Below are 24,439 nucleotides of genomic sequence, written 5' to 3'. Positions count from 1 at the left end.
TCGACTCGTTGAAAACATATATATAGATTTCGGAACGACAAATAGCCTGAAATTCCATTCTTTTTTGTAAGACTTGATTACGGGGGTATTCCGCACCTGGTAATCCATGTAGTTCCCGTATCCCATATGATTGCAGGTGCAGGCACACGCTTGTATGTGCCTCCGCATATCCAATTCGACCTCTTCGCCGCAAACTCCTCGCGCGGTCACCGACATCGTGTCCTTCATACAGTTTCCACCGGTGCAATACATCCTATGATCAGTTTGATCAATGTAACTGCCTCCTGTATCCTCGTACCCGAGTCTACTGGGACATCGAGAATCGGAGGCGTAGCCAATCCGTGATTGAGCTCGCATAGAAGGATCTTCGAACCCGATCCGTGACTGGGGACGGTGAAACGTCGAAGGCACATCCTGAAATAGATTACACCATGTAACAAATCTTCGCCTGCGCTCATAATTTCATCGTTAGAATATTCGTGGAATTTATTGGGGGGCATAAAATCGAAAAGTTTTTTTTTTTTCTTTTTTAACGACTTTTCGATAAACGAGGGAACCGGTGGGCGGAGATATCTTCATTTAAAATTATCAACACCTTTTATTCGGTGACCGAAAAACTTACAGATCTTATATTTGCGTCGCTGAAAGTGTACAAGTGTCGGAAGATTACAACGAGACACCCGACGGGTGCAAACGTTTAGCGCGTTTTATGAATGTATGGAATGTACGGTACGTGCACACAACCATTTGATTATTCAGTAGTTACTCTGCTCACGTACTTAGAGTCATTACTGAATGAAGATAATTAAAGCTCAAAGACAAAAAGAGAACAATAGCCGCAAAGGTAGGTACCGGTGCATCAAGTAAGCATAGAAAATTGAATTCAAAGTTGACATAGCTGAATACTTAATTGTTTTACACACTGCTACACTTTGTCACGGTTTGTTACTCATTTGTCTGCTGGGATATAATTACACCGAGATATCCAGCTTTGAAATTTTCATTTCCATTATTATAACATAATTATTCGAAGATAACTGTTTGGTAAAGAATAAAAAATAAAAATAATAAAATCACGCTAGAGCCTTTGACTTTCAGACTTGTCTAAATATTATTTCACGTAGATCGACATCTACCGAATTATATTTCCCGACGAAAAGAATTAATTGTAAAGTAAAATATACACAGGGGGAAAAAAAAAAATAGAATTTGTTTCATCGTTCACGTTCAGTACGGTAATAACCGTGATCGTGAAACGGAAACCATGAAATCTATTTTAAACCGGAGCACCGCAGAAGGAGTAAATGTTGGTTTGGGACCGTGGGAACTCGAACTCTCCATTCAAAGAGATCGATCGTTTGTTATAATCGAATTGTAAATATCGCCGACAGTTCCATGCAACATTACAACATTACATAGTTTAGTTACAGCCTCACTCCCCGGGACATACATGCCGCCTGTGTATACCTATATCCATGTACAACCACCCCTGCACAGCTGTCCGGTCAAAGTTTTCATCTGTCAGAGAACTGGTAACGGTACAACTACGCGATTGTAACAACGACGCAGCAATCAGAGCATGAGACTCCCTTGCAGTAGCCGAATACACTCAAAGTTTGCCCGAGTCAAGATACGATCGACAAAGAGCTCGTTTCAAACAAAAAGGGGTCAAGGGAATACACGTAGAGTAGGAACTAATTAATTATCACAATGCATTGCTCTGGTAGCTCGGCGAATGATTTTTATCATTTTCATCATTCGCTGGAGATTGAGAAAACGAGGACGGCCAATCGTTCTTTTTTTTTTTTTTTTGTCAAGCCGATAGGATCTCGTAAGCAAGAGTTAACGTCTGTGATTGATATAACTGGTACGTTACCTTGGGCATGATGGGAAAAGAAAATCTGAAATTTCCACATTTTAGTTACTCGGCGTTGAATCATGCGGTAAAACTTCGGTAAGGTTTTGAGTTTGTGAGGAGGACGCTGCCAAATTCATCGGAAAATTTGTCAGCACCCTTTGAATGCTAGGCAGATTACTGACGGTTGCACGACTACGGGCTCGACCCAGTCGCATAAAAGAGCAGACATTAAAGCCGCGCCATCCTTTCGACTTTGCCAACGTTGTTCGTCACTTACCCCAAGTATTGAGGAGAAAAATGAAGGAGAGGAGAAAACTGAAAATATTTTGTTTCTCGATCACCTCAGATTCAAAAAGTTTCGTCGTCGTTACGACGATTGATAAAATTCAAAAAGGTGACCAAGAAACTGGCCGACATTTTGAGAGAAAATTTTGTCAAAATTTTCAAAGAATTTTTGTTTCATAGTTCGTTTTTTTTTTTTCTAATTTGAGGTAGTCGATGAAGGCAGAATTTATTCTCACCGATGTATGCATATATGTATGTGTGTGATAACGAGGCCTAATAAAATTCGCGGTTGAAACCTGACCGAAAATAGGCGGCGGGTGTACGCGAAATCTCGCAAATTACCAGACTGATCCGCACTTTCGCCTAACCTCACCCTCACCCTCACCCTCACCCTCACCCTCAACCTCAACCTCGAACCTTTTCTCGATCTGCTGTTGAACTCATGCCGATGGCTGTAATAAGATACAAAAACATTCATAAAACGAACGTATCTAAGGGGATTAGCAATGGAGACGTGGTAAGTGGGAGGAGGAATGGGGAGTGCTAACGAGCAATTTCAAGTGGGGTGGTACTTCTGAATCGCGCTCGTCTCATTTTATCTCTTCTATATAAACGCAAAAAGGTTGACTCAGTGAGTGACTTTGAATGAAATCTTTGAACATTGAAAAATGCGAAGTCGCTAACGAGTGACGGTACAAAAATCGGTGGCCAGCCATCGGTGGTAAAAGATACGACGATCCCATAGACGACAAAAAAAAAAATAATAATAACACCAACAACGAATTGATAAGTGAAGTAAAACAATTCACGAATACAATTGCACAATGCGACACTTTCACCTATTCTCGGAGAATCTGATATCTGTTTTTTTTTTGTCACGGAGAAGCGTCTATTGAATAATTGGCGTTTCGAGAGTCAAATTTTGCGTGAAAATACAAAATTTCATTTCTACTTTTCATATACAGTCACGAACGGAATCGCGTGCGTTAAAAGTAAGACTAGCTATACGGCGAGGCGTTTCTTTGTCATCGCCGGTCCGATTCCTCTGCAGAGACGTCGACAATCGTCCCTTGCATTATTTATCATTCTCGACTTCAAATATTTTCACATTAAGTTGTATCCGAGTTAATCGCCTAACCCTTGTATAGCGATACAGAATCCATCGTACCGAATGACATTTATTATTTACGAACAAACAAGATTTCTATGACTACAAAAAGCTTTCATAAAATCTAATCCAAACTCGACCTCGTCATTTATTCAGACGCTACGTCTTTACCCTCTTACGTATGCATAAACGTAGAAAAAAATCTTCATATCGATGAAAAACATCGTGCTAGTTTATTTGTCGATCTTCCCTCGGAGCACTCACTGCAGGCATGCACAATTCAAACAAAATCCGAACGCACCGTAATCGCGCGACTCACGATTTTCGTATAATTTTTTCAGCATTCTTGGCATCGGCGACTGATAAAATCATGGGTATATATGTACATATATAGAATGCCGAGGACGCATCGTTGCACAATAACAACTTTTGACGTACAGTATCCGTCTATATGTACATACGTATATAATCATATCATGAATAATTAAAAGCTGATCACATAAAGAGGTGGTCTTGCCCGGGGCAGAGGATACGAATTTTGAATGAAACTAGAACACCCACATACCGTATGATTCCGAACCCTGTTTCAAACAGCATTCTCTCTCTCCCCGGGCCAAAGTTCAACTTCAATCGCAATATACATGGAAAAGTTTTATGCACATTACGTGTACTCCTGTCGAAAATTCAATTCAACCTCTCCAACTGCGGTATGGCGGGAGGTTCCGCTGTAGAAAAAAAAAAAAAGAAAAAAATAAAAAAGAAAAGGAAGAAAAAAAAAATACACACACGAGCAAAGAACTCTTCCGTACTATAATTATCGCGAAGTGTACATACGGCGCGTATATGTATACTCGAAAAAAAATTCGAATGTTCGTGAAAAACGGCAGACGGACGGACGGTAGTCATCCCATTTATTGTCGGATGTAAAAAATTAGCTGATGGCTCGTAGGCAGCAAAAAATAAAGGAGAAACCAACGAATTATTCAGGGCGAGTGAAAGCTCGGGAATTCAGGTGAGCCCACTCGATGGCTATCTTGCAAGTGGTATACGATTTCCAAAGAATCGCTTCGATGGCGCATTCTTCTCGTTGGCATTTCCGAAGCAACCCCCGTTTCGTTCGTCAGACGTTATCACGTCCGCAGGCCAACGCCGAACTTTCCAAAATCAGCGGTTGAACTCGAGAGTCGTGAAATTTCGGACAACGATTTTGAATGATATATTTTTAAAAAAACCGGTTCGGAATTAAGGCCCGAGTAGATGAAGAATAGAATTGCGAAGATGAAAGAATAACAGGTCTTCAGACAGCAGCTAGGGATTGAAGGCGATTTGAGTAAGAAGATTAAATATAACGGATGAATCCGACACGTGAGATTTCAGTATAAAAACCATTCCGTTGACACACAGCGGCGACACCCGTTTCTCGTTGTCATATGAATATCATAAGGAATTATCGGAAAAATGGTAATCCGGAGCGCTTTTTTTTTTTTTTTTTTTTTTCTTTCTTTTTTTATACGTGCAAATAGAAGGCACAAAGACCTCAATCATCCGTAACATTGAAATCTCAAGAAATCTGCGAGCGTCGAATAAAAAACTTTCGCCCGCCGCGAATATGTATATATGTATATATATATGCCGCGGAGTAACATGCGGGTAGATTGAAGTCTGTAGGGTTTAACGTCTGGAACTGAGGAATGAAGCTGAAGTCTGGAGATTTGGTAGCTGCACGCAGCTTTCTAGCGTTTGATGGGTCTGAGGATCAATGAAAGAAGCCTACTCGGAATGAAATTTAAAGCTTCCCACCTTCGAACTAGGTCAAATTGGAAATTCACCGCAACGCTAACCCCATAAAACTGATTCCACGGCATCCGGTGTGTCTCCGCAAGAAGAGATAAAATAAAATTATGAAAATAAGAAAAAAAAAAAAAAACAGGCGAAAAATATATCGCACAAACCATTTTGATTCATCGCATTACCACCGAACATTGCTACGTTCGTTGCAAATTATTACAAAAATTCACACACAGCTCGTGTGTACCAAAGCCTGTGTTCTCTTTGCCCGTTGGTTGTTTTTTTTTTTTTAACGTTTATTTTTCCTCTCCCTTTCTCTCTCTCTCTCTCTCTCGTTCTCTCTCCGCGATATTTGTTTTCGACGTACAGGCAATATATCGCATTTACAAATAGCTATTCGGTAAAAAATAAAAGCGAACTTGAAAACCAATTCGGGGTAGGTTCAACATTGAGAACGGGGTAAACATGTGTATCCAAATGAATCACAGCTGGATAGACGCCCATATATACCTACGATATATGGCAAACAATAAAGAAACATCACAGAATGCGACCACAATAAATACAGCTGCTTTTTTCCTTTCGAGGAATAAAAAAAAAACAAATCAAATAAAATAAAATAAAGAAATAAATTTCGAAAATTGAAAGAAGAAAAAAGAAGCAAACCGAAAGAACGAAATATAATTCGTGCAAGTGCGCGGACCCGTTTTGTACGGACTGGCTGCAGGCCGTGATTAAATAACAACTCGATTATATTTCAGACTTACTGCGGGAAAATTTTCATTATTCTTCCGGATCAAACACGGAAATTTTACTCCCTTTATATAAAATGACAGAATAATTGAAAGAGAAAAAAGAATAAATAAATATTCCTACTACGTTCAACGAAACAACTATTCATCGCCACACACAAACGCGTCAATAACAATAATAATAACAACCGCCAGTGTTATCATTATTAATATTATAATCATTGTTCGATTTCGTTCTTCTCTTTATATGCTTGAGCTGTAGGGTTACACAGAGAAAGTTTTTCGTACGCGCAAGAATAATGGTAGCTAATCAATATCGTATACAATAGCGTTTTTCAGAGACTGCAAACCCACATTGATAATGAAAGCAGGCGTTCATTATTTAATGTATACGAGTATTCGTAGACTGGATCTATTCGCCCTAGCTAGCATATCTAACTAAGTTTTTATCGACGAACTTGTCTATAATTTAATCACTGTAATTTTCCCAGATATCTCAGCATGAATATCTTCTTTTTGTTTTTACCTAAACCGCAGGCTACGTTTTCGAGTTCACGTGGAAATTCCGGAATCAAAAATTCAGCGGCACGATGTCTCGCCCCAGACGCTCTGGGGAATATGCAGAATGAGAAGAAGATGAAAGAAAAAAAACAAAGCGTGCAATCGTCAAAAAAAAATATGGTACACGCGCGCGGTGGTCAAGGAATATTTTTTCGGCAACCATATTGCGGTGTGCGCGCGTATCGAGAATGAAGCTGGGAAAAAGCATACACTCGAGAGAGAGAAGAAAAAAAAAAAGAAAAAAGAAAACGCCAGGAAAAGTGGTTGAAAGTTGCGCAAGCTTATTTGAGATTAACGTTTGCTCAGAACTCCGCAATGCTGCTAGAGTTGGAAGTTTGTTTGTTATATATGGTTTTTTTTTCTTCGGTTCGTTGAAAATGAGAAGAAAAAATCACGATGCATGCGCATATGGTATCGCATAGGTATACAACCTGTATACCTACAGGACTTGTGTTTTCTCTGGACATGGCGAATTGCTTCGATGTGTAGGTAAGTTTGTTTCAATCCTCATACTTTTCTCAATTGAAAGTCAACCAGTGAGAGATTCGCGGATTCAATCGATTCGCTAATCGTTCGACGAATTGTTGTAAATTTCGAAAATTATTCAAATATATCTACGGCAATAGAAAAAAAAAAGCGCATGACGCGAGTGTAACGTTGGTGGATTCTCGGAAGCACTCGAAGTGAGCTTGCGAAGGTTCTGGATACAGAGAGGAAAGTAGGGATGGAATATCATGTGCTTCGCGGTGTCATTCATTATGACAGATCAATGCGGTGCGTACGCGCTAACAAAATGGCGTGTCGTCTAGCTGTTCATAAAGCGAGCTGCATGATCAAATGGCGGAGGCAGAGTCGCGCGAAAATTACATCGAAAAAGCAAGATCACGTCGCATCCGTTTCTGATTTCTAACGATATTCCGCCACCTCGTCGGTCATCCCTGTACACGCGAATTTCAATCATCTGCCGTCGTTATCGTTGCGATAAAAATAACCGACAAATTAGCCCAGTCGAATGTTCCGCAGACATGTTCGATTTTAAGAAATCCAAAAAATTATCGATTCGAAGCCTCGACTGTTGAAAAAAGTACCTGCACAGGTATTCTGTTTTTTTTTTTTTTTTGATTCTAGTATCACGCAAAGATACTAAAATAAAATCACGCGTATCGAAGCAACGTCGAATCACCTGAGGCGTTGAACATGCAAAAAATTCAAAGATGTTGTTTGTTCGTGTTCAATTTTGTCTTCTGCGCATAGTCAAAGAACTCCGCGCGTATATGTATGTGTTTTCCTGCATTTTCCACGAAGTGCAGAATGTGTATTGATCACCGGTGCAACCCGTGTATATACCTACGTATGTATTTGTATACTTTACGTAAGCCAAATGCATCGTGCGGTAATTATAGGAATTGCCATTTCCGGACGCGAACGTCTGGCGGACCGCTCTCGAATTTGAAATTTTTCAATTTTTATGATTCACCGGGAGAGGGAAAATGTCACGGAATTTTCCCTCGTGCACTGATCCAACTAAAGCCTCGCACGGAATCGGAACATCCTCGGGACTCCGCACCAGGGAATCCGGCCAATGGGGTTTGTATTCCACCACCCTTGACAAGGCCATGGGCTGAGGTTCGCACGTAGTAAATCTTGACTTTGCCCAGAATTTATATCTCGAATTTTCTAACTACACCGGAAACTGTCACGCCGAGAGTGCGTTGTCAAGTATTCACCTGGGACACACCACTCTCCGAGAAATATTGTATTTCGGGATGTCACGTGACTGGTTATCGAAAAAGTAGACGAAAATCCAGGCGCCGACGGTGTGTAACCCGCAAAAACGCGGTACACCCCGCCCGTCGAAAAGTCAACCGAAACCGAAGGTCGTGCGTAAATGAAGTTCGTACGAGCACGGCCGAATTTCTTTCTTCAAACTACATCTATTCAGCCAGACAAACAAAAAAGTGGAAGTTACGGCTGGCGATAAGGGTAAAAATATTCAATTGTAAAACCGGAATAATATCGCGCGGTGTATACCTACCGCAAACGACTCGACACGGAAGCTACCATGTTGGGCTGTGTCAGCTGTTACGAAAATATTTCAAAACAATTCTATCGTCGCGTGTTAAGGCCGATTTGTGGTCGCGCCTCGACTATTTCACCCTGCACAATTGTTTCGACCAAGGATTAAATTTCGCCCAACATCGTATATCTTCGAGTATACAGTGTATATCCTTGCTGCGAGCTGTACTCGTCGTCGGGACGCGTACGTGTGCAACATCGAGATGATCCAGGCCGATTTCCGTGATTTCGAACGTCGTATTTTCGACCGAAGTTCAATTTACAGAAGAACACCGGCAGACATTTGTTATACCCACGAAACGGTATAGATTGTGAACGTGGAATCGAAAGGGCATGAGCGATCCATGGCAGCTGCGGTTCTGGTCCGTTGTGATATTCTGCAGGCTTTGAATCCGGGCTAAGGTGCTCCTACTTATTAACCGAGTAAAGTACCCAGCGTGCGCCGTAGCGTTGGTAAAAAGCTTGAAATCCAAACCGCAACCATAAACCCCCTCCGCCTCCTTCCCGTCCGCGAACTACCCTTACTTCCTGCCAAACGCAACGAGGCGTGTCTCTCGCTGCTCGAACTAGAAGCGGAGTGGGAAATTAATATGTGAAAATTCAAACGGAGAGATTTGATTAATCACGAAGAGTACGTTTATTTTTGTGTTGGAGAAAAAAAAAAAATTTCAAACGGTTATTTTTATTCATTTTTCACGATGGGACTGAGCGAGGGTTTGACGTCTGTAAGGAACTTTGACGCCGTTTTGCGCGTTTCGACGTACCGATTCTTAGCCATCGATGCGGTCCAACGAAATGATATGCATCGCGATTCGGGTCGGATTTGAATTATGAATTACGAGTAGTACCCGGCTATGCATTTCCAATTAACCGTCCGTATCGCGTGGAGATAAATTAACTAGTGGATATTCGTTAATTATAACGAACCGACTTCCTAATATTAACCCGTTTGCCGTCAAAATAGAAAATACAGCGTACGACCTGCGCTCGATTCACATGAATACCGATAAACTGACGATGAGACGAATCGGCTGGGGTAGAACACGAAATTTTCCGGGGTGACCACGTCCACGTTAGAATCTAAAAAACAATTAGAATATATAACGGCTCGATACAGTAATCAGGTGTAATTGAAAACAGGATATCAATCGGCCGATCAAAGATATCTACCCCTGCTGATGCGCTTGAATATATTCTGGACTTTATTAAGGTACAAATTGGCAGCCATTTTTTTCATCAAATTTCAGCTGGATTGAAAAAGTAAGTAGATTAATATAATACGAGTGGAGTACGAAATTTCTGTACGTACACGGAGGTTCGGTGAAAACTGGACTGCAACGGCAGAAAATGATCCCATTGAATTAACTCCAGTCATGGAACGTTGACCTTAGCCCCAGGATTATCGTACGGAGCTTATGAAATATCAGATCAAAGGAGCCCGACCGGTGTTTTACATTTCACATGGCTTACTCGAATTCCTTTGCGATATGTTCCATTTATTTTATGTACATGTAAGTGTACACGTCCTACTTTCTGCTCTCGAAAAATGCAAATAAGCTGACTGACGACTTCTTACTCGGTTTATCCTAACTCGATAGAATTTAAGTACCCGTGCACACGATATTATTTACATACCGCCTTCCAAAGAGTATTTTGAATCGATTTTTTTTTTTTTTCTTGAATTTCTACTCTAATTTCGTCGGATAAATTATTGCAGATTTGTGTGATTCAAAATTTATAGAAAAGCTGATAAATAGAACGTTTGAAATATTGATCGATAAGTTGAACGCGAAGAGCAAAGGATTGTCGAAAAATAAAAATACCGCATCTTCTTCGGTGGGTATGTGTATATCTACATATATCCCGTGATACATACTTATACGTCAATACTTGAGCTATGTATAACATGGATACATACATATACCGTATGTATGCGCACGGAGAGGCGTATAATATATGTATAGAATCGGGACTCGTACCAAATGGGTCGATTAGTGAGTGTGGGATTAAATTTAAGCTCGACTTTTTCAGGGCGATCCCAAGTTCCGATGGAGAAGCCGAACTGTGAAGATAAATCATACGTACAAATACGTATTGAATTCAACGTACCCGCGTGGCGAATGCTAATTTTTCTCAACACCCGGATACCTATAGGTATAATATAACTTTGTGTTTTCGTCCGACGGTAGAAAAGAAGTAACGTCGTAGAAAATCGTGATTCCCCGAATAAAACAGTCGCGAGGAAAAAACATCGAAGTCGTGCAGCCTCGGATCGGTCGTCCAACGTAACGATAAAATTGTTTCAATGATATATTCCCGCGTGACAGCTGACACCAACCCCCGGCGTGGCGGTGGCGCGCGAGTTGTCCGCGATATCTACCGCGATATTATCCCGCAAGCTACGCGATACTTTTATCCTTACCAGCTGGTTGCTGCTTGATTATATACGTTTCAACCGCAACGATAATATTGCATCGAAAGAATTCGGTGTGACGTACCTAAACAACATTTGAAAGACGTCGTGCAGGTAGCGTACGGTGAAAATTTATACTTTTCAAAGCGGTTGTAAATTAGAAACTTTTCAATTACTGTCGTCTCAATTTTTTTTTTTTTTTGTCTCTCAAAATCTCCACGTAATTATCGTCGATAAAATTCACCGATGGATTATCGCGTCGCCAGCGATCGTTGAGCGGTTGGGATTCTTCGACGGATTCTTCGGGGGTCCGATTCGAGACGTTTTTGGCTGAATCCCGTTTTGGCCGGAGTTACAGTTACGGTATAACGGCTTGAATCGCGGCGATTTCGAGGGTGGCATCGAAAGGAATAGACGTTCGAGGCATGGAGCAGCACCTACCGGATCTCGAAGTTCTGACAAAGGTGGCCTCGAGGGAACTAGAATGATACGTATTTCTGGGTGAACCAATGTACTCGCCCGATCACTGAACTATAGCATAGGTAATTATCTATGAAACGGTATGTGCGAGTTAATAATTTGTATCTATTGAACGTCGCTCGATCAAAATGTCCAGGGGTAAAATTAGCCCCGGTTTCCGCGGAACGTGGATATTTGAAAGAAAAAATTTTGAACAAGACGAACGCGAAGGTGAGGAACGTCTTGAAAAATGTTGGAAACGAAAGCGTGAAAATGTATACGCGTTAAACACAATGATAACACCCATTAGGGAGCGCGATGAGGATTGAAAACTCGCGAATGAATTGTTGTCTAAGAGTAATACGCAAAAAGTTGGCACTCTTTTAATTCTGGAGTGGAAAACTTGCTCCACTAACAATAAGTAACTCGAGGAAGTTTTTAGCCAAATATATTTATCACGCAGAACGTAAGATATACCTTATACCGTGTATGATTCAGCGAGTGGTAAAAGTTGTGAGAAGGCAATTAAACATATTAAAAAACAAAAAAAAGAAAGAAAGAAAGAAAGAAGGAAAGAGAGAAAGAAAAAAAAAATCACTAGCTCGCTAAACGTCCAAGCGGAAGAATTCAATTTTCTAGAGAAAGAAAAGTAGAATTAAAAGCAATTTCATTTATCAATATTATCGAATCTAACCGGTCGTAAAAAGTGCTCTACAAATCGCCTGGTAAATAAACCGATTCTTCATCAACCGCAAGGCTCACATTCTACCGTTGCAGTATCTACATGGTACACGGTGTATTATGCTTTTAAATGAACGTCGCGGGTGCGGCAGCTGACCGAATTCGAGGACGAAATAATTAATAGAATCCCGTCGCTTGTTTGTCCATTTTTAGATGTCGCGTAACCTTTTTACCCTTATCTCAGAGGCCGAGTTTCCCGAGAGTTTCAGAGATTTGTAATGCTCGAATCCAAAAGTTTCATTGTCCAGATTTTGAGGAAAATTTTTCTCCGCGCCACCGGCACCATTCCAGTACAATCGATAATCTGGAGCGATATATTTTCCGACGTAAGGTTGTCGGCCAAGTAAAAGCGAAACGAACTGGATTCCAATAACTTGACGTTTCATTCGTTGTGTCTAATCAAAATCAGCGCTGAATATTTGATCAAAAATTAGTCGATCGGGGTCTACGGGGATATGAAAGTTAATCGTCAAAGGGCGCTTCGTAGTCAAAACGCAGCGTCCAGAAAATAAATAAAAAAATAAAAAATCACTATGCGTGCGGTTTAACCCCGAGGGTGATGATCAATGAAGCGCGTAACTCTTTAGAGCCTCTGCGATTTCGCGCGAATGGCTTTAATGAACTATCCACAAAGCATGTAGGAATGTGCACTGAATACTTTTTTGGCACATTGGGCGTAGATCCGAAGAAAAGAAAAAAGTAGAGTAGAAAGAAAAAAAAAAAATAGAACTATAACTACGGGTCTAGAAACTTTATACTCATCTCAACTGACGATAAATATTTCGACGAGATTCATAGAAACCACCGCAATAAGTAATTTCGGTGAGAATTAATTTGAAATTACGTCTACTCTGAGATCATTTGATTCGTGCGTTGATTCGTCGAGAAAACGTGCGTAACCTAATTTCTTAATAAATAGCGAAATGGAGGGGGGCTACACCGCATACATGATATAAATGGTGAAATAAGAGAGCGGTGCCTTTTTTGTTGGGCGCGTATTAATTATTAATTGGAACGGAAATGAAATTTGCAAGGAGCCTTCGCACAAAATGAATCCGGAATATCACGGCCCGGAGGTCGTTTTCACGCGATGCCAGACCGTCTCAGAGAAAACTTATTTATGTACACCGGTATACATCCACATGCATGTTACATGGGAGCATGTACATGGATATATATAGATATACATATATGTATATATATATTTAATATCTACTGGGTCGCTCAATTTGAGATTCGCTACGTGATTTTCCGCCTTTATTCCAGAGGTACGGCGGAATATTCTTAAAAATTATACCAAGTCCCGAATATTGAATAGAAATTCTTCGTGCCTTTACACAGCCACTTTGGTAGTCAACACGCATATGTTGCACATGCAACTCAAACATGGTTTGACTGGCAAAAATTGAAAATAAGTAGAAACGAAAATTCACCGCGTTCGAAGACACGGGATCTGGGCGTGATTCCGAAATTCTTTTTATTTTTTTTTTGTTTTTCTTTTTTTCTCCATAAAATATTCAACATGCGCGTGCGTAACGCGATGCATCACAGGATACATGGGTATAATATAAGGTGCTCCGGTGCATGAGTACGAGTGCCTCGGAACAAAAGCGCTTCGATGACTGAACAAATTTTTCATCAAACCACCGACTGCAGTCGCCGGAGATAGAACGAAGGAAAAAAAATGAAAGCTTGAAAAAAAAAAGGGCAAGGAAAAACTTAGGCGCCCTTTTTTATGCAGGCAGCATCCGAATCGGATTCCTAGTAGTTATAATAAGGCCAAACAAAGAAACTAGACAATCGATAACGAACAATTTTTCCAACAGCATAGCAGAAATGGTTACTTTGAATCGCTAGATCAAAATAAAAAATCTACCTATATATATAAGTGGGACACCGTGTTCCTGAAAGAGCTAAAAGATTTTCCACGAACTTCGACTCCTATAGAGTCTGCCCTCGCAATATTCTCTTTGAGTCGTATATCAGAGTGATATATCCTTTTATATCTGCATGTCCTTTGCGCGTCCAGTTTGACGTACATACGTGTATTACGTCATTGCAGAAGAACTTTGTCGGGAGACGGAGGACACCGCTGAGACGGTATCGTACTCCGAATCAATGCGCTACGAGATCAGATCACAATTGAAAAGTTTTGGTTACAGGGGTAACCCGATTTACCGAAAATAATGGCGGATTGGGATTCTCAAGACATTGATTACGAGTCAATCGTGTTTGATTCGCATCAGAAATCGAGATTCGAATTAGTTTACCGTAATGTACAACCGGAGCGCACGGTGATTTTTCATATCGTAAGCTTTCGAAGCTTTGCGCTAATCGATTTTCGGCAAACCATCGTCCCTGATAATTGGACAGATCTTCGTTATAACCGCAATATACGAGGCAATTAGAACTGTGTGCAAAAGGCGAATATTTATCGCGAGAGTACCGGCTCGAGGGAGGCTCAAAGTTTTTGGCTAACATTCAATGAGAGGCAATTTGAGATGGACATTCACCCAATAACGGGTATAACAAGAGTACAATGAAACTTAAAAGTAATAGCTGTTTAATCGCGGTTTGACCGTAACGAGGTAATCAAAACAGGCCAAATTGTCTCCTAAAAATAACTTCTGATTCCTCAACCGAGTTGAAATGTATTTTATAAAAACTTTTTTATTAACTCAATCAGGGAATCTGATCCGATCGACAGCTTCGGGTTGAGATTTTCAATTTGGAATTGACGGTATTGTAAAATCAATCGGCCATCTTTCGACTTTTGTAATAATTTTTAATCGTTGAAGAAGCCGCCTCGCAGTAACACTCGGTTACGGAATATTATACAACGGTTGAAATTTAGCAACGATCGATGTATTTTCTGAGGTGAAAACCAAATCGTTCATTACGATACTGACCACCGAATGGCATTCGAAACCATTAATCTCGTTGTATTTCGACGTATCGAGTCAATCACGAATTCTGGTCTATGAGAATTCGATACACTAACAGTTTGGAAACTTCTCGGGATCAAAGTTCATGAAATATTGCTCTACGTATTGTACGTGCATTGATTCACTGCTGAATTACAGACTGGGGGGGGGGGGGGGGGGGGGGGAGGGGAACTCAATTCCCTCCACAATTGAACCTACACCTGACTCGAGACTGCAATAACTCAAATATAAGGTGGACCGGAGTTCGAGCGACTCGCCAACTCAATCTTTGAAAAGTTGAAATCAATTTTTTGTTTCACGCTACATAAACACATAGGTACATACCGTATATTTATATATATATGTATTTAAAGTTAGATGCACCGACATAAAACTAATTACTTTTTCTCTTCTCATATTCTACTTCAACGCCTCGTATCGCATTGCAGGTGTACTTTGAGAAGAGTTTTCAAAGTTTACAAGTGGCAATGGAGTTGACTTTTGAAGTGGACGTAATGTCGTGTCCTCATTATAGAAGAAAACTGAGTGGTATCCATAAAAGTATAACATTTGTACGAGGTGGTAAATGTTAGCGGAGGAATAAAAACACTTAAACTTATAAAATTTCACATCTTTTCCTTTTTTTCCTTTTTGTTTTTTTAATTTATTTTTTTATTTTTTTCTCTTCACCTCCATCAAACCGAGTATCCCCGACGACTCGCGCTCGTCAACCGTGCGTCTCTCCGAATCCTCCTGAATTTTATCTTCCTCTACTCGTCGATTGATCTCCGGATGCGTTTGTCACGCGTACAAACGCCACAGGTCGAATTCCTTCGCTCGCGTTCAACTCTCGTCTCAACGGACATTAACGCTGTTATTCTTTTCCGTCGCAATATCAACTCGGCAAAATTTTCAAAGCGATTCGTCACGTCGTCGGCCGGCCGGACCGACCCGAATCGACCGAAAATGAACATTTGCAAAACGGAGGAAACGGGGGCGGTTTCACAACCTGGGACACACACGCACACGCACAACGAAATGGATTTCCTGCCGAATAACCGGAGCAAATTGAATTAAAAAAACGCGAGCCATTCGCCCCAACGGCGCGCGGGACGTTCAATCGTCGATGAATCTTTCATCTGTCGCACGAACTCCGCCTGGGAGACGAGAGGAGATTTTATCGAGTACAGAGACAAAAATTTCACGCACAATGGGGTCATTCGTTCCTCTATCGTTTATATCGCTAACAATAAGAGCATGCGTGGTGAGTCCGCTTATTAAATACCTGTGAGTAGACATCCTCCGGATAGGTGGTTCTGGCGTGATAATCCGTGTACCCACTGGGTGGCCTGGGATAAGGATCCTGCATTCCCGTGGTGGCGCAGCAATCCGGTATTTGGGCGGGATAAGTGTCGTAAGGACACTTCTCGACGATGCTCGCCCTCGGCACCTGGTGAACACGTTCCTGAGGGCCAGGCCCATAGTTTCCCGGGGGATGATGCATCCTGGCTATTTTTACGGGCCTAAAGCAGCCCGTAAACCCCGGACGATCCCAGCGTATTAATAATCATGTTTCTGCGCCTCCCATAAGCAATAGGTTATCATCCTCTTCCTCGACATCGTGCGCACAACGGCACTATCTATGATTCTCTTGAATTTTAGCCGCTTTCAACTCTTTTTCACCGGCAGAATATTTCGGTATGGTGCATCACGCGCGTGGTACACGGTATCCTTTCTATTGATTGGGCTATTGTCCAGGATCCTACAAAGGATCAGTCATTTCATTTTTCTCGTATTTCAATTACCATTTATGTTTTTTCGGTTGTTTGTTTTTTGTTTTTTTGAATTGTTTTTTTTGTTTTTTCTTGTTCGAGGTAAATTAGGATATATAGAAAAATTCTATGTACAGATGTATTACAACACGTGCATAATGTTTAACTGTTCTTTTTCAGTTTTAATTAATTAATTAGTTAATTGATTCTATTTCATTATTCACACTATTAAGCTATGTCCTCAGCCTTTTCGATAATACTTTTTAGCGTCTCACGTGTCCTTCTGATATCGTCAGAGAATGCGACGCGTACGGATCACTTCTAATTATTTTAAAAATGTTCGTGTTTGTGAATGCGTAATTTTCCTGGCTTTGTGGAGTTCGTAACAACAATTCTGATACCATTATTGTCAAACGTGCATTTCCGACGTTGTTGAAAAATTGTTCAGGAAATTATCCTAGTATCACTGAAGCTATTCGAATTAAACAATTTCTGAAAATTCCAAAAAACAAAAACGTCATTCGAACGTCGGAAAGTTCGTTAATCGAGGTTCGTGCGAGTCGACGATCGGCAACCCTGACCTCGTATCGGAAAATTTTTCCGCCCGCGTTTTTCTCAGATCGTTGAAATGTTCCCGAGGCATCGTTGGCCTTTGCGCGAAAATTTATGCCGGTTGTTTCGAAATATGGGTAAAGATAGCGAGTCGGGAATATCACGTTGAACGCGTTATGTCTATAAGAAGGTTTGGAAAGGCATTCGTGCATCCCAAAATCGATTGTAAGTGTTTGTATTTGTAACGCGTGCGTCCCACGCTATCCGCCGCGGTAACGTTCGCTACGAATAAAGACGTTTTCTCCGAATGCAGATGCTACCGCTGTATCTCCTCACGTGTGCGATGACTACATCGCCGAAGTACTGACGGGGAGAAATTTTCTTTTTTTCCTCGATATCCCACCGTTATTCTATCTTTTTCACATCCGTTTGGGCAACACATATATATATATATACATATATATACGCGAGAAATCTGACCGGAATCTTTCCATCGGAAAATCGCGTTCGCCACCGAATACTGTATGAAAAATTGATTCACGAACGAAGAATCACGTGCGAGAATTTTATCGATTCGCTCAAACCGTTTGGTTCAATTTTCCAAAAAGTCACGATTTTGAATCCTTTTACTTCGAAAATCGGCGGCTCGAGTCTCTCGATGTGAGAGGAGTTCGTTGAATACGAATGGACGCGCCCCGATAACTTCGAAAATTTTTTGGCATTAAAAAAAAAAAGAAAGTAGAGTACCGCATGTTCAAAGAAATAAAAGTGACACTTGTGCAGCTGGACAATTACGGCGAGGAGTGATACACGCTCGAGAAGCGAGTTCCGCTTTTCTCACATCCCTCGTAAAAAATGACGTACGATTGGTTTCTTTTTTTTGACGATAACGGAACTCGATTTCGAAATACCGGAAGAGATGCTCGTCCCCCAGATGACGATTTTCACGCACAAACGAATCCGTAAGTAACGCGTATCACGCGAAAGAAATTGACGGATGAAAATTGGTCGAAGGGAACCGGTAACGTTGCGAATAACAATCATCACGGCGATGCGGTTGAAAAAAAATTTTACAGTGATTAGTTTCTCTCGGGTGAGTTGCAGCCACCAGGTCACTCTTTTTCATGTTATTACTCCATAGATGGGAAGATGGGAGGCGCGTTTTATTCATCGCGCGGTTATAAGTTCAGAAAAAATGCGGTACAGAACGAGGTTCGTGTACGCGTGATGATACACCGAATGTGGAGCGAGGTGAATGTGAGTGTTTCTGAAAATTCAAAGAATATATTTCGATTTTTTTCGTTAAAATAGCTTGCAACTCATGCGGCGCATTCACGAGCATCGTGATATAGAAAACTGCTGGTATCCGTAGTTGTATTGAAATATTTAGAAAAAAAGTGATAATTCTAAATGTGCGCAGCATTACTAAAAGTGAAAAAGAAAAAAAAAAAAAGAAAAGAAAAGAAAATGTGGTACATTCGTTTCAGGATAGACCGGTTTACAACATTTTATTTATCGTCAATAGAGCTAGCTACCGCGATGCTGAAATAGAACGGAAAAACCTGCGGAACTAAAAGAACAAAAAAAAAAAAAAAAATAACGACAATTTTCAATTAATTCCGCTTTTCATTTGGGCGACTCATAGAAATCGAATAAATTCTGCGACGGTTTCTAATTAATGAATCAAACTGCGGGGATGCATCCGACTAAACTTCCCACTACACATGGAGCCTGCGTTCCTAGATATCGTCGAAACGCTATCCTCAATTTTCTGAAAAACACGATCCCGCGACTCCGCGGATTGTGCAGGAATAACGCATTGTTGTTAATTCAATGAACGACGATAGCTCAAACTACTTTTGCTAGACAAGATTCGGGTAACGTTTCAGTACCCAATCGATACTCGAACGGTGATTTACTTTCTGTAATTACAGAAATTAATCGAGTTGTTCTCGGCGCTCTTTTCGAGGGTAAAAATCGGTACCCTTTTTCGGGCGAGGGTCGCAGATGTAAGTCAAAGACCGGTGGTGGTCATCCTCTGCTACAGAGTCAGAGGCTGTCGCTCGCTTACGCCCTTCGATTAGCTTGGATAATGATAGAAAATCTCGCGGTTCGGATCTCGAAAGAGTACGCTCGTAGATTTATTTCAATTTTCGCCAATCCCGCCGCTGAAAATTCTACGCGTCCGCGCCGTTCGTGGGACGTTCGTCCTTCAGACCGTCCGTTCGACCCTCCGTTCGTTCCGTTCGTTCCGTTCGTTCGTTCGTCCTTGGTTCGGTCTTCTGCTTATCAGCTAACCTACTGCTTTGCCCGAATCTCGACCGCAGCAGCAGCAGCAACGGCAGTAGCAGCAGCGAAGCAACCCTCGACGCCACACGCGCAGGGCACACCGTCCTCGCTTGGTTAAACACATTTCGATCTTCAAGGCTTTCTACTCGACGTAATCAATTAAACACGGCGTACAGGGAAAAACCAATAATAAAAACAAAAACGTTGATTGCAGCTCGTTACAGTCTTTGTCAATTATTCATAACTATTTACTCATTATTCGTTATCATATCATAATTATTAATTATCAATCGGACTTGGAAATTCTTCGATCGTTTCGCATTTACGACGACGTCTAGGGTGGATCTACCATGACGAAATTTAATGTCATTACTTTTCTATGAATAATGTAGAAATTGTTGTTACAAGCGATGGCGGAAGGTTATAAGGATTATTTTTCGTTCAATCAAATTCATATGAGAAACCTGCATTAATTTTTATTGAGATGATTTTTTCTTTTTTTTTTTTTTTTAGATTTATTATTTAATTTGTGTTTTTATATCCGTACATATGTATAAATATGTATATATGTATATATATATATATATTATATATTATATATGTGTGTTCTAATTATTTATAAGGTGCATTTTATATATCTTAGACGTCACACAAAACATACTCCATAATGCAGTTTCGAAAAGCACTACTATTAAATTCATACTTTCAACTATATGAAATATACATATATATATCTGATAATAAATTAATGATAAGGATAGCCTGAAAATAATTATATTCTTACGTATGTTTTATGATTGAAAAGGAAAATGAAAAAAAGAAGAAGGAAGAAAAATTATCATCAACTGAGCTAGTGCGATTAGATACAAAATTACGATGATAAAAAAAAACGAATTACCATCAATATGTTGGCATTTTGTATATAAAAAAAATAGGTAGTAAGAATGATAACAATTTTACAACTAAGACTATGGGCAACAATACAAGTACTTTTATGTATATAGGTATACATACATACATATATTTATTATATGTATGTTACAAAATAAAAAATTTCAAATACTCTACACAGAGATCTATACGTAATTTAATATTTAATAATTAAACTGTGATCGCTGTTGTAAATTTTACCGATACGTAGCACAGATATTTTCGCTCTTGGTTTACACTTTTCTAACTTTAATCGCAACCGTGTAAAGAGATAGGGTTGAGCGCGAGACGGTGGAGTAGAATTTTCATTTCATTTATCACGCGCTACGTATGAATCGTAGGGTGCCGCAGCAGCTCGTAACATCACGTTACGTACGTTTCCATATCCTGGGGATGAATCTACCGCGGCAACGCGTTTTCACCCTCAAGTGTTACTCGAGATATACGCTATAAAACTTAGAGTGGTTACCGATTGTGAGAGAAATCGTTAGATCGCGATAAAATTCGTCGAAAGATATCGAAAAACAAAAAAAACACCTGATATATCAATGCGGAGAGATTGACTAGGTCGGAAAAAACGTCGGACAGAACGTATACACTGTCGCATACCACCTAAACGTTATGCATTTCAAAAACGTGAACACGCAGGAGAATCGAACGATAACGACGGTGAGAAAAAAAAGGAAATTGTATCGAAAGTAACGTCGAACCTAGATTTGAATAACGTTAGGATATTTCAAAGGGCTGTGCACGATTTCAACCCCCATTGTGAAACGGTATTTGCTCGTTGCTCAAAATCGTGGGAATGATAATTTCGAGCTTTTATCGAAGGTGAAATAATTGATGACGAGTTTTACTGAATTTTGACGGAACGCATAGTCGAACATCTATTTTGACACCGATATTATACACCGTACATATGCGTACACAAATATGTACGTATAAATGTACGTCCTTGTATCATTATCGACGGGGTGACGGCATGGGAGTCTACGAGAGCCTGTATCGGGTGTTGTATAATTTTCATTTTATCTAATTATCCTCACATCGGTAAAAAAATCGAATTCAGTCCACGATAAAAGTCACAAAATAGTTGAGGGAGGGGGTGTAAATATCACAGAGTACATGGTACAGAACGGTTTTGTACGAATCGCACCATCGCCGCGGCAAGACTACTCCAGTGGGGCTCCGGCCCGGCCGGGTAGCTGCCATGGCAACCCGAGCGATCCCGACCGCGAGCGATTTTCAACCCCTAAAGTACGAGAGGGAAAAATTGCGGAAAGCTCGTGTAGGCATCTGAAGGCTCGATGCTAAAAAGACGCAAGAGCAACGCCCACGACACCACGGGGCGCAGAGTACCAACGGCTAAAAGGGGTGGGGGGGCGCGGCGCGGCAGAGGGGGGCCCAGGGGTGGAAAAGGGAAAGGCTGGAGGATAGGTTCGTACGATATGCGGATACGTGTAGGTGTGTACAAGGACGTGGTGTCGCGGGGTGCAAGAAAACGCGTGCATCTCGACGCGCCGAGCGAACGAGCGGTGCTACAGAGACGAGCGCGCGTGGTGGTGTTCGCGTCCAAAGGGTGTAGCAGAATTACAAATACTACTGCTACTACTACTACTGCTACCCTCGGTGCAGACGACCTTGCCTCAACGCTAAGGGTTAGCGTCCAATAGTGCTCAAATGGTGCGGGAGGTTGGGTCGCAGACAAATCACGGTTCACCCCTAGACGCGCCAACTGGCGGCAGCGTGATGCGCCAGACCAACCCCTCTGCGTACCCGCCGATGAAACTCTGATAATTATTACGAAACTTGTTCGTTTGGCATTTTTACGAAAACCCTATACCGATCGTCCGCGTTCGCTGGAACTGCGACGACGCGACGGTTCGCGTGCGTTTTCGAATTTTCGAAAATCCAACCTGTTACAGACACGAACGAAGGAGAAAACGCGAAACTCTGTCATATTCTTGAACCTCCGATACGTGTATTGTGCTTATTGAAAATTCTTGGACATCGCGTATATACGCGGCGTCGCGATCTAACGCCGAGAAGATGGAACGATGTGACGACAAAAGCGTGGGCTTCGCTTTCCCGGTTACCGTAGTGTGGGTGCCCGTAGTGTATCTTTTTTGAAAAGAAAAAATAATAATAAAAAAAAAAAAAAAAAAAAAAACAGACGTGATCCGCAGCAGCTAGACGGACTCGTGCAGGGGCAGTTTTAACCGGAATTTTTATAAACACTCTTCGCGTACCTCTGACCTTTAACTACGGTCGGATAAAATTGATGAGAATTTGCTTTTCGGCCGGAGATAAATTATTTCGCGAACTATCGGCGGACTCCAGCGATCTCCTTTACTACCGAAACATTTTAATTTTTAAGTCATTTTATTTTATTTTTTTTTCGTTCTCGGTTTCGCTCCTTCGCCAAAAAGGTGCAGATTGCGCGGGTACTCGAGGTATACAGAAATATTCGTAGGGCACGATTCGAGCGGAGTACTTTATTTTCCGTACATATTTACGTCGAGCTCATTTTGTTTCGCGTCGAATTTTGACGAAGTCCGTAATCACCCCGCCGCGGTGGAACGGTATGGCGAAGCTTCGAGCACCTTGGGGTGAGCTGAGGGCTCGCCGGATCTCGCTCGAGTGTTCGCGACACTTCTCGAGGACAGGACGGTTGTAATGGTATTTTATTATAGGTATACCGTGAGATCGCGGGCGCGGCAAGAAGGAGGAAAAATTTTGATACGGTTTGAATTGAATTATAAATTTTGTACGCTTAGGCGTAGTCGTACGCGCACAATGCCGTGCACACGCGGTACGCCGCGACGATTCATTTCGGTGTACATTTTTCGATCGATGAAAAATATTACGATCAGGTGTGTCAACGCGATTAACGAAAGGCGTAAAGTACGCCCCCTTTGATTTCCTCGAAATTCGAGAAAATCAGACAAAATAATTCCTCCCCTAAATTGGGAGCCCCGGTGAGTCCCAAGGAAATTTCTTATCAGGCGGAGCTTCGTATTCCACGTATCGTTGAACAACGAAATACGAAACAAGTAAAATTTTGGGGATTGCGAGTCAGAAAAATTAATTTTCATTCGAAGGGGATCATCCGCAGCAGGTGGAGCTTGCAATAAATACGATAGATGAGGGAAAAACAACTGCGAAGTGTATCAACCGTAGGGAAGTACACGTTCCAACATGGTTCGTTCGAAAAGAATTATTTTTCATTTTCTCCATTTTGTAAATCCGTTTTATCCATTAGAGCAGTCATGCAGGTTATACACTAGGCCTTTGTCTTCCCTATTGGAGAAGTGAAGATGGCTCTCGATAAAAGTATGAGACTACCTCTTCGTCGCACGTGAAAAGATCGCGCCAGTTCGAACACCCTCGAAAGCGCTAACTACTTCATCGCTTGACCGCGAGCTCCTCTGTTTCGCGGCGAAAAAACAAGTAATCATATTTTCTCATCGGAAAGAATCGAATAAAGAAAAAGACTTTGGTCGGTAATTTTGGCCAATACGGTTGTAAACTTAATAATACACTTGTTTTTTTCGCGAATTTTCTTCTGCAAATACGTACACGGGCGATATGGAAATGTCTGTCGGTACCGGCGGACGTATTACGTATTACCTGGCACATCCGCGTTTTGAACAACATGTTTGAACGCTCAGGTTTACTGCTCATCGTAAACATGAAAATCAGGTCGCTCCTCTGCAATTTTAAGAAAATACGTTCAATTTGATTCGCTTTCGCATAGGTATGTCCTCATTTCCACGTTTATATGTTTGAAACATTTAAATATCCTTACGAATGGGATTACGCGAGCGCGCGCCACATCGGGTTGAAAATTTTAAACGAATTAACATGTTTATCGCCATCGCGCCCCCCCCCCCCCCCCCCCCCCGTATACGTACGTACGTACGTACGATCC

General features: G+C 41.2%; 1 protein-coding gene across 3 annotated transcripts in view; it reads right to left on the bottom strand.

The window, feature by feature from the left end:
* The window catches only part of LOC105685853 (dipeptidase 1-like), a 31,379-nt gene extending 7,715 nt beyond the window's left edge, over nt 1-23,664 (bottom strand). The window contains exons 1-4 of one of the 3 annotated variants that reach the window (XM_048655493.1): nt 21,555-23,664; nt 20,710-20,955; nt 16,251-17,229; nt 97-414 (exon numbers count right to left, since the gene is read on the bottom strand). In XM_048655493.1, coding sequence (XP_048511450.1) covers nt 97-414; nt 16,251-16,469 — 537 coding nt within the window. In that variant the 5' untranslated portion in view covers nt 16,470-17,229; nt 20,710-20,955; nt 21,555-23,664. Of the gene's footprint in view, nt 1-96; nt 415-16,250; nt 17,230-20,709 lie in introns of all 3 variants that reach the window. The other 2 variants (XM_048655492.1, XM_048655491.1) reach the window with 2 other exon arrangements.
* Nucleotides 23,665-24,439: the final 775 nt, after the last annotated feature.

Source organism: Athalia rosae, chromosome 5 (genome assembly GCF_917208135.1).
Source record: "Athalia rosae chromosome 5, iyAthRosa1.1, whole genome shotgun sequence".
NCBI classification, from domain to species: Eukaryota; Metazoa; Arthropoda; class Insecta; order Hymenoptera; family Athaliidae; genus Athalia; species Athalia rosae.
The sequence above is the reverse complement of the archived record's forward strand: the minus strand, read 5'-3'. Positions and strand labels throughout refer to the sequence as shown.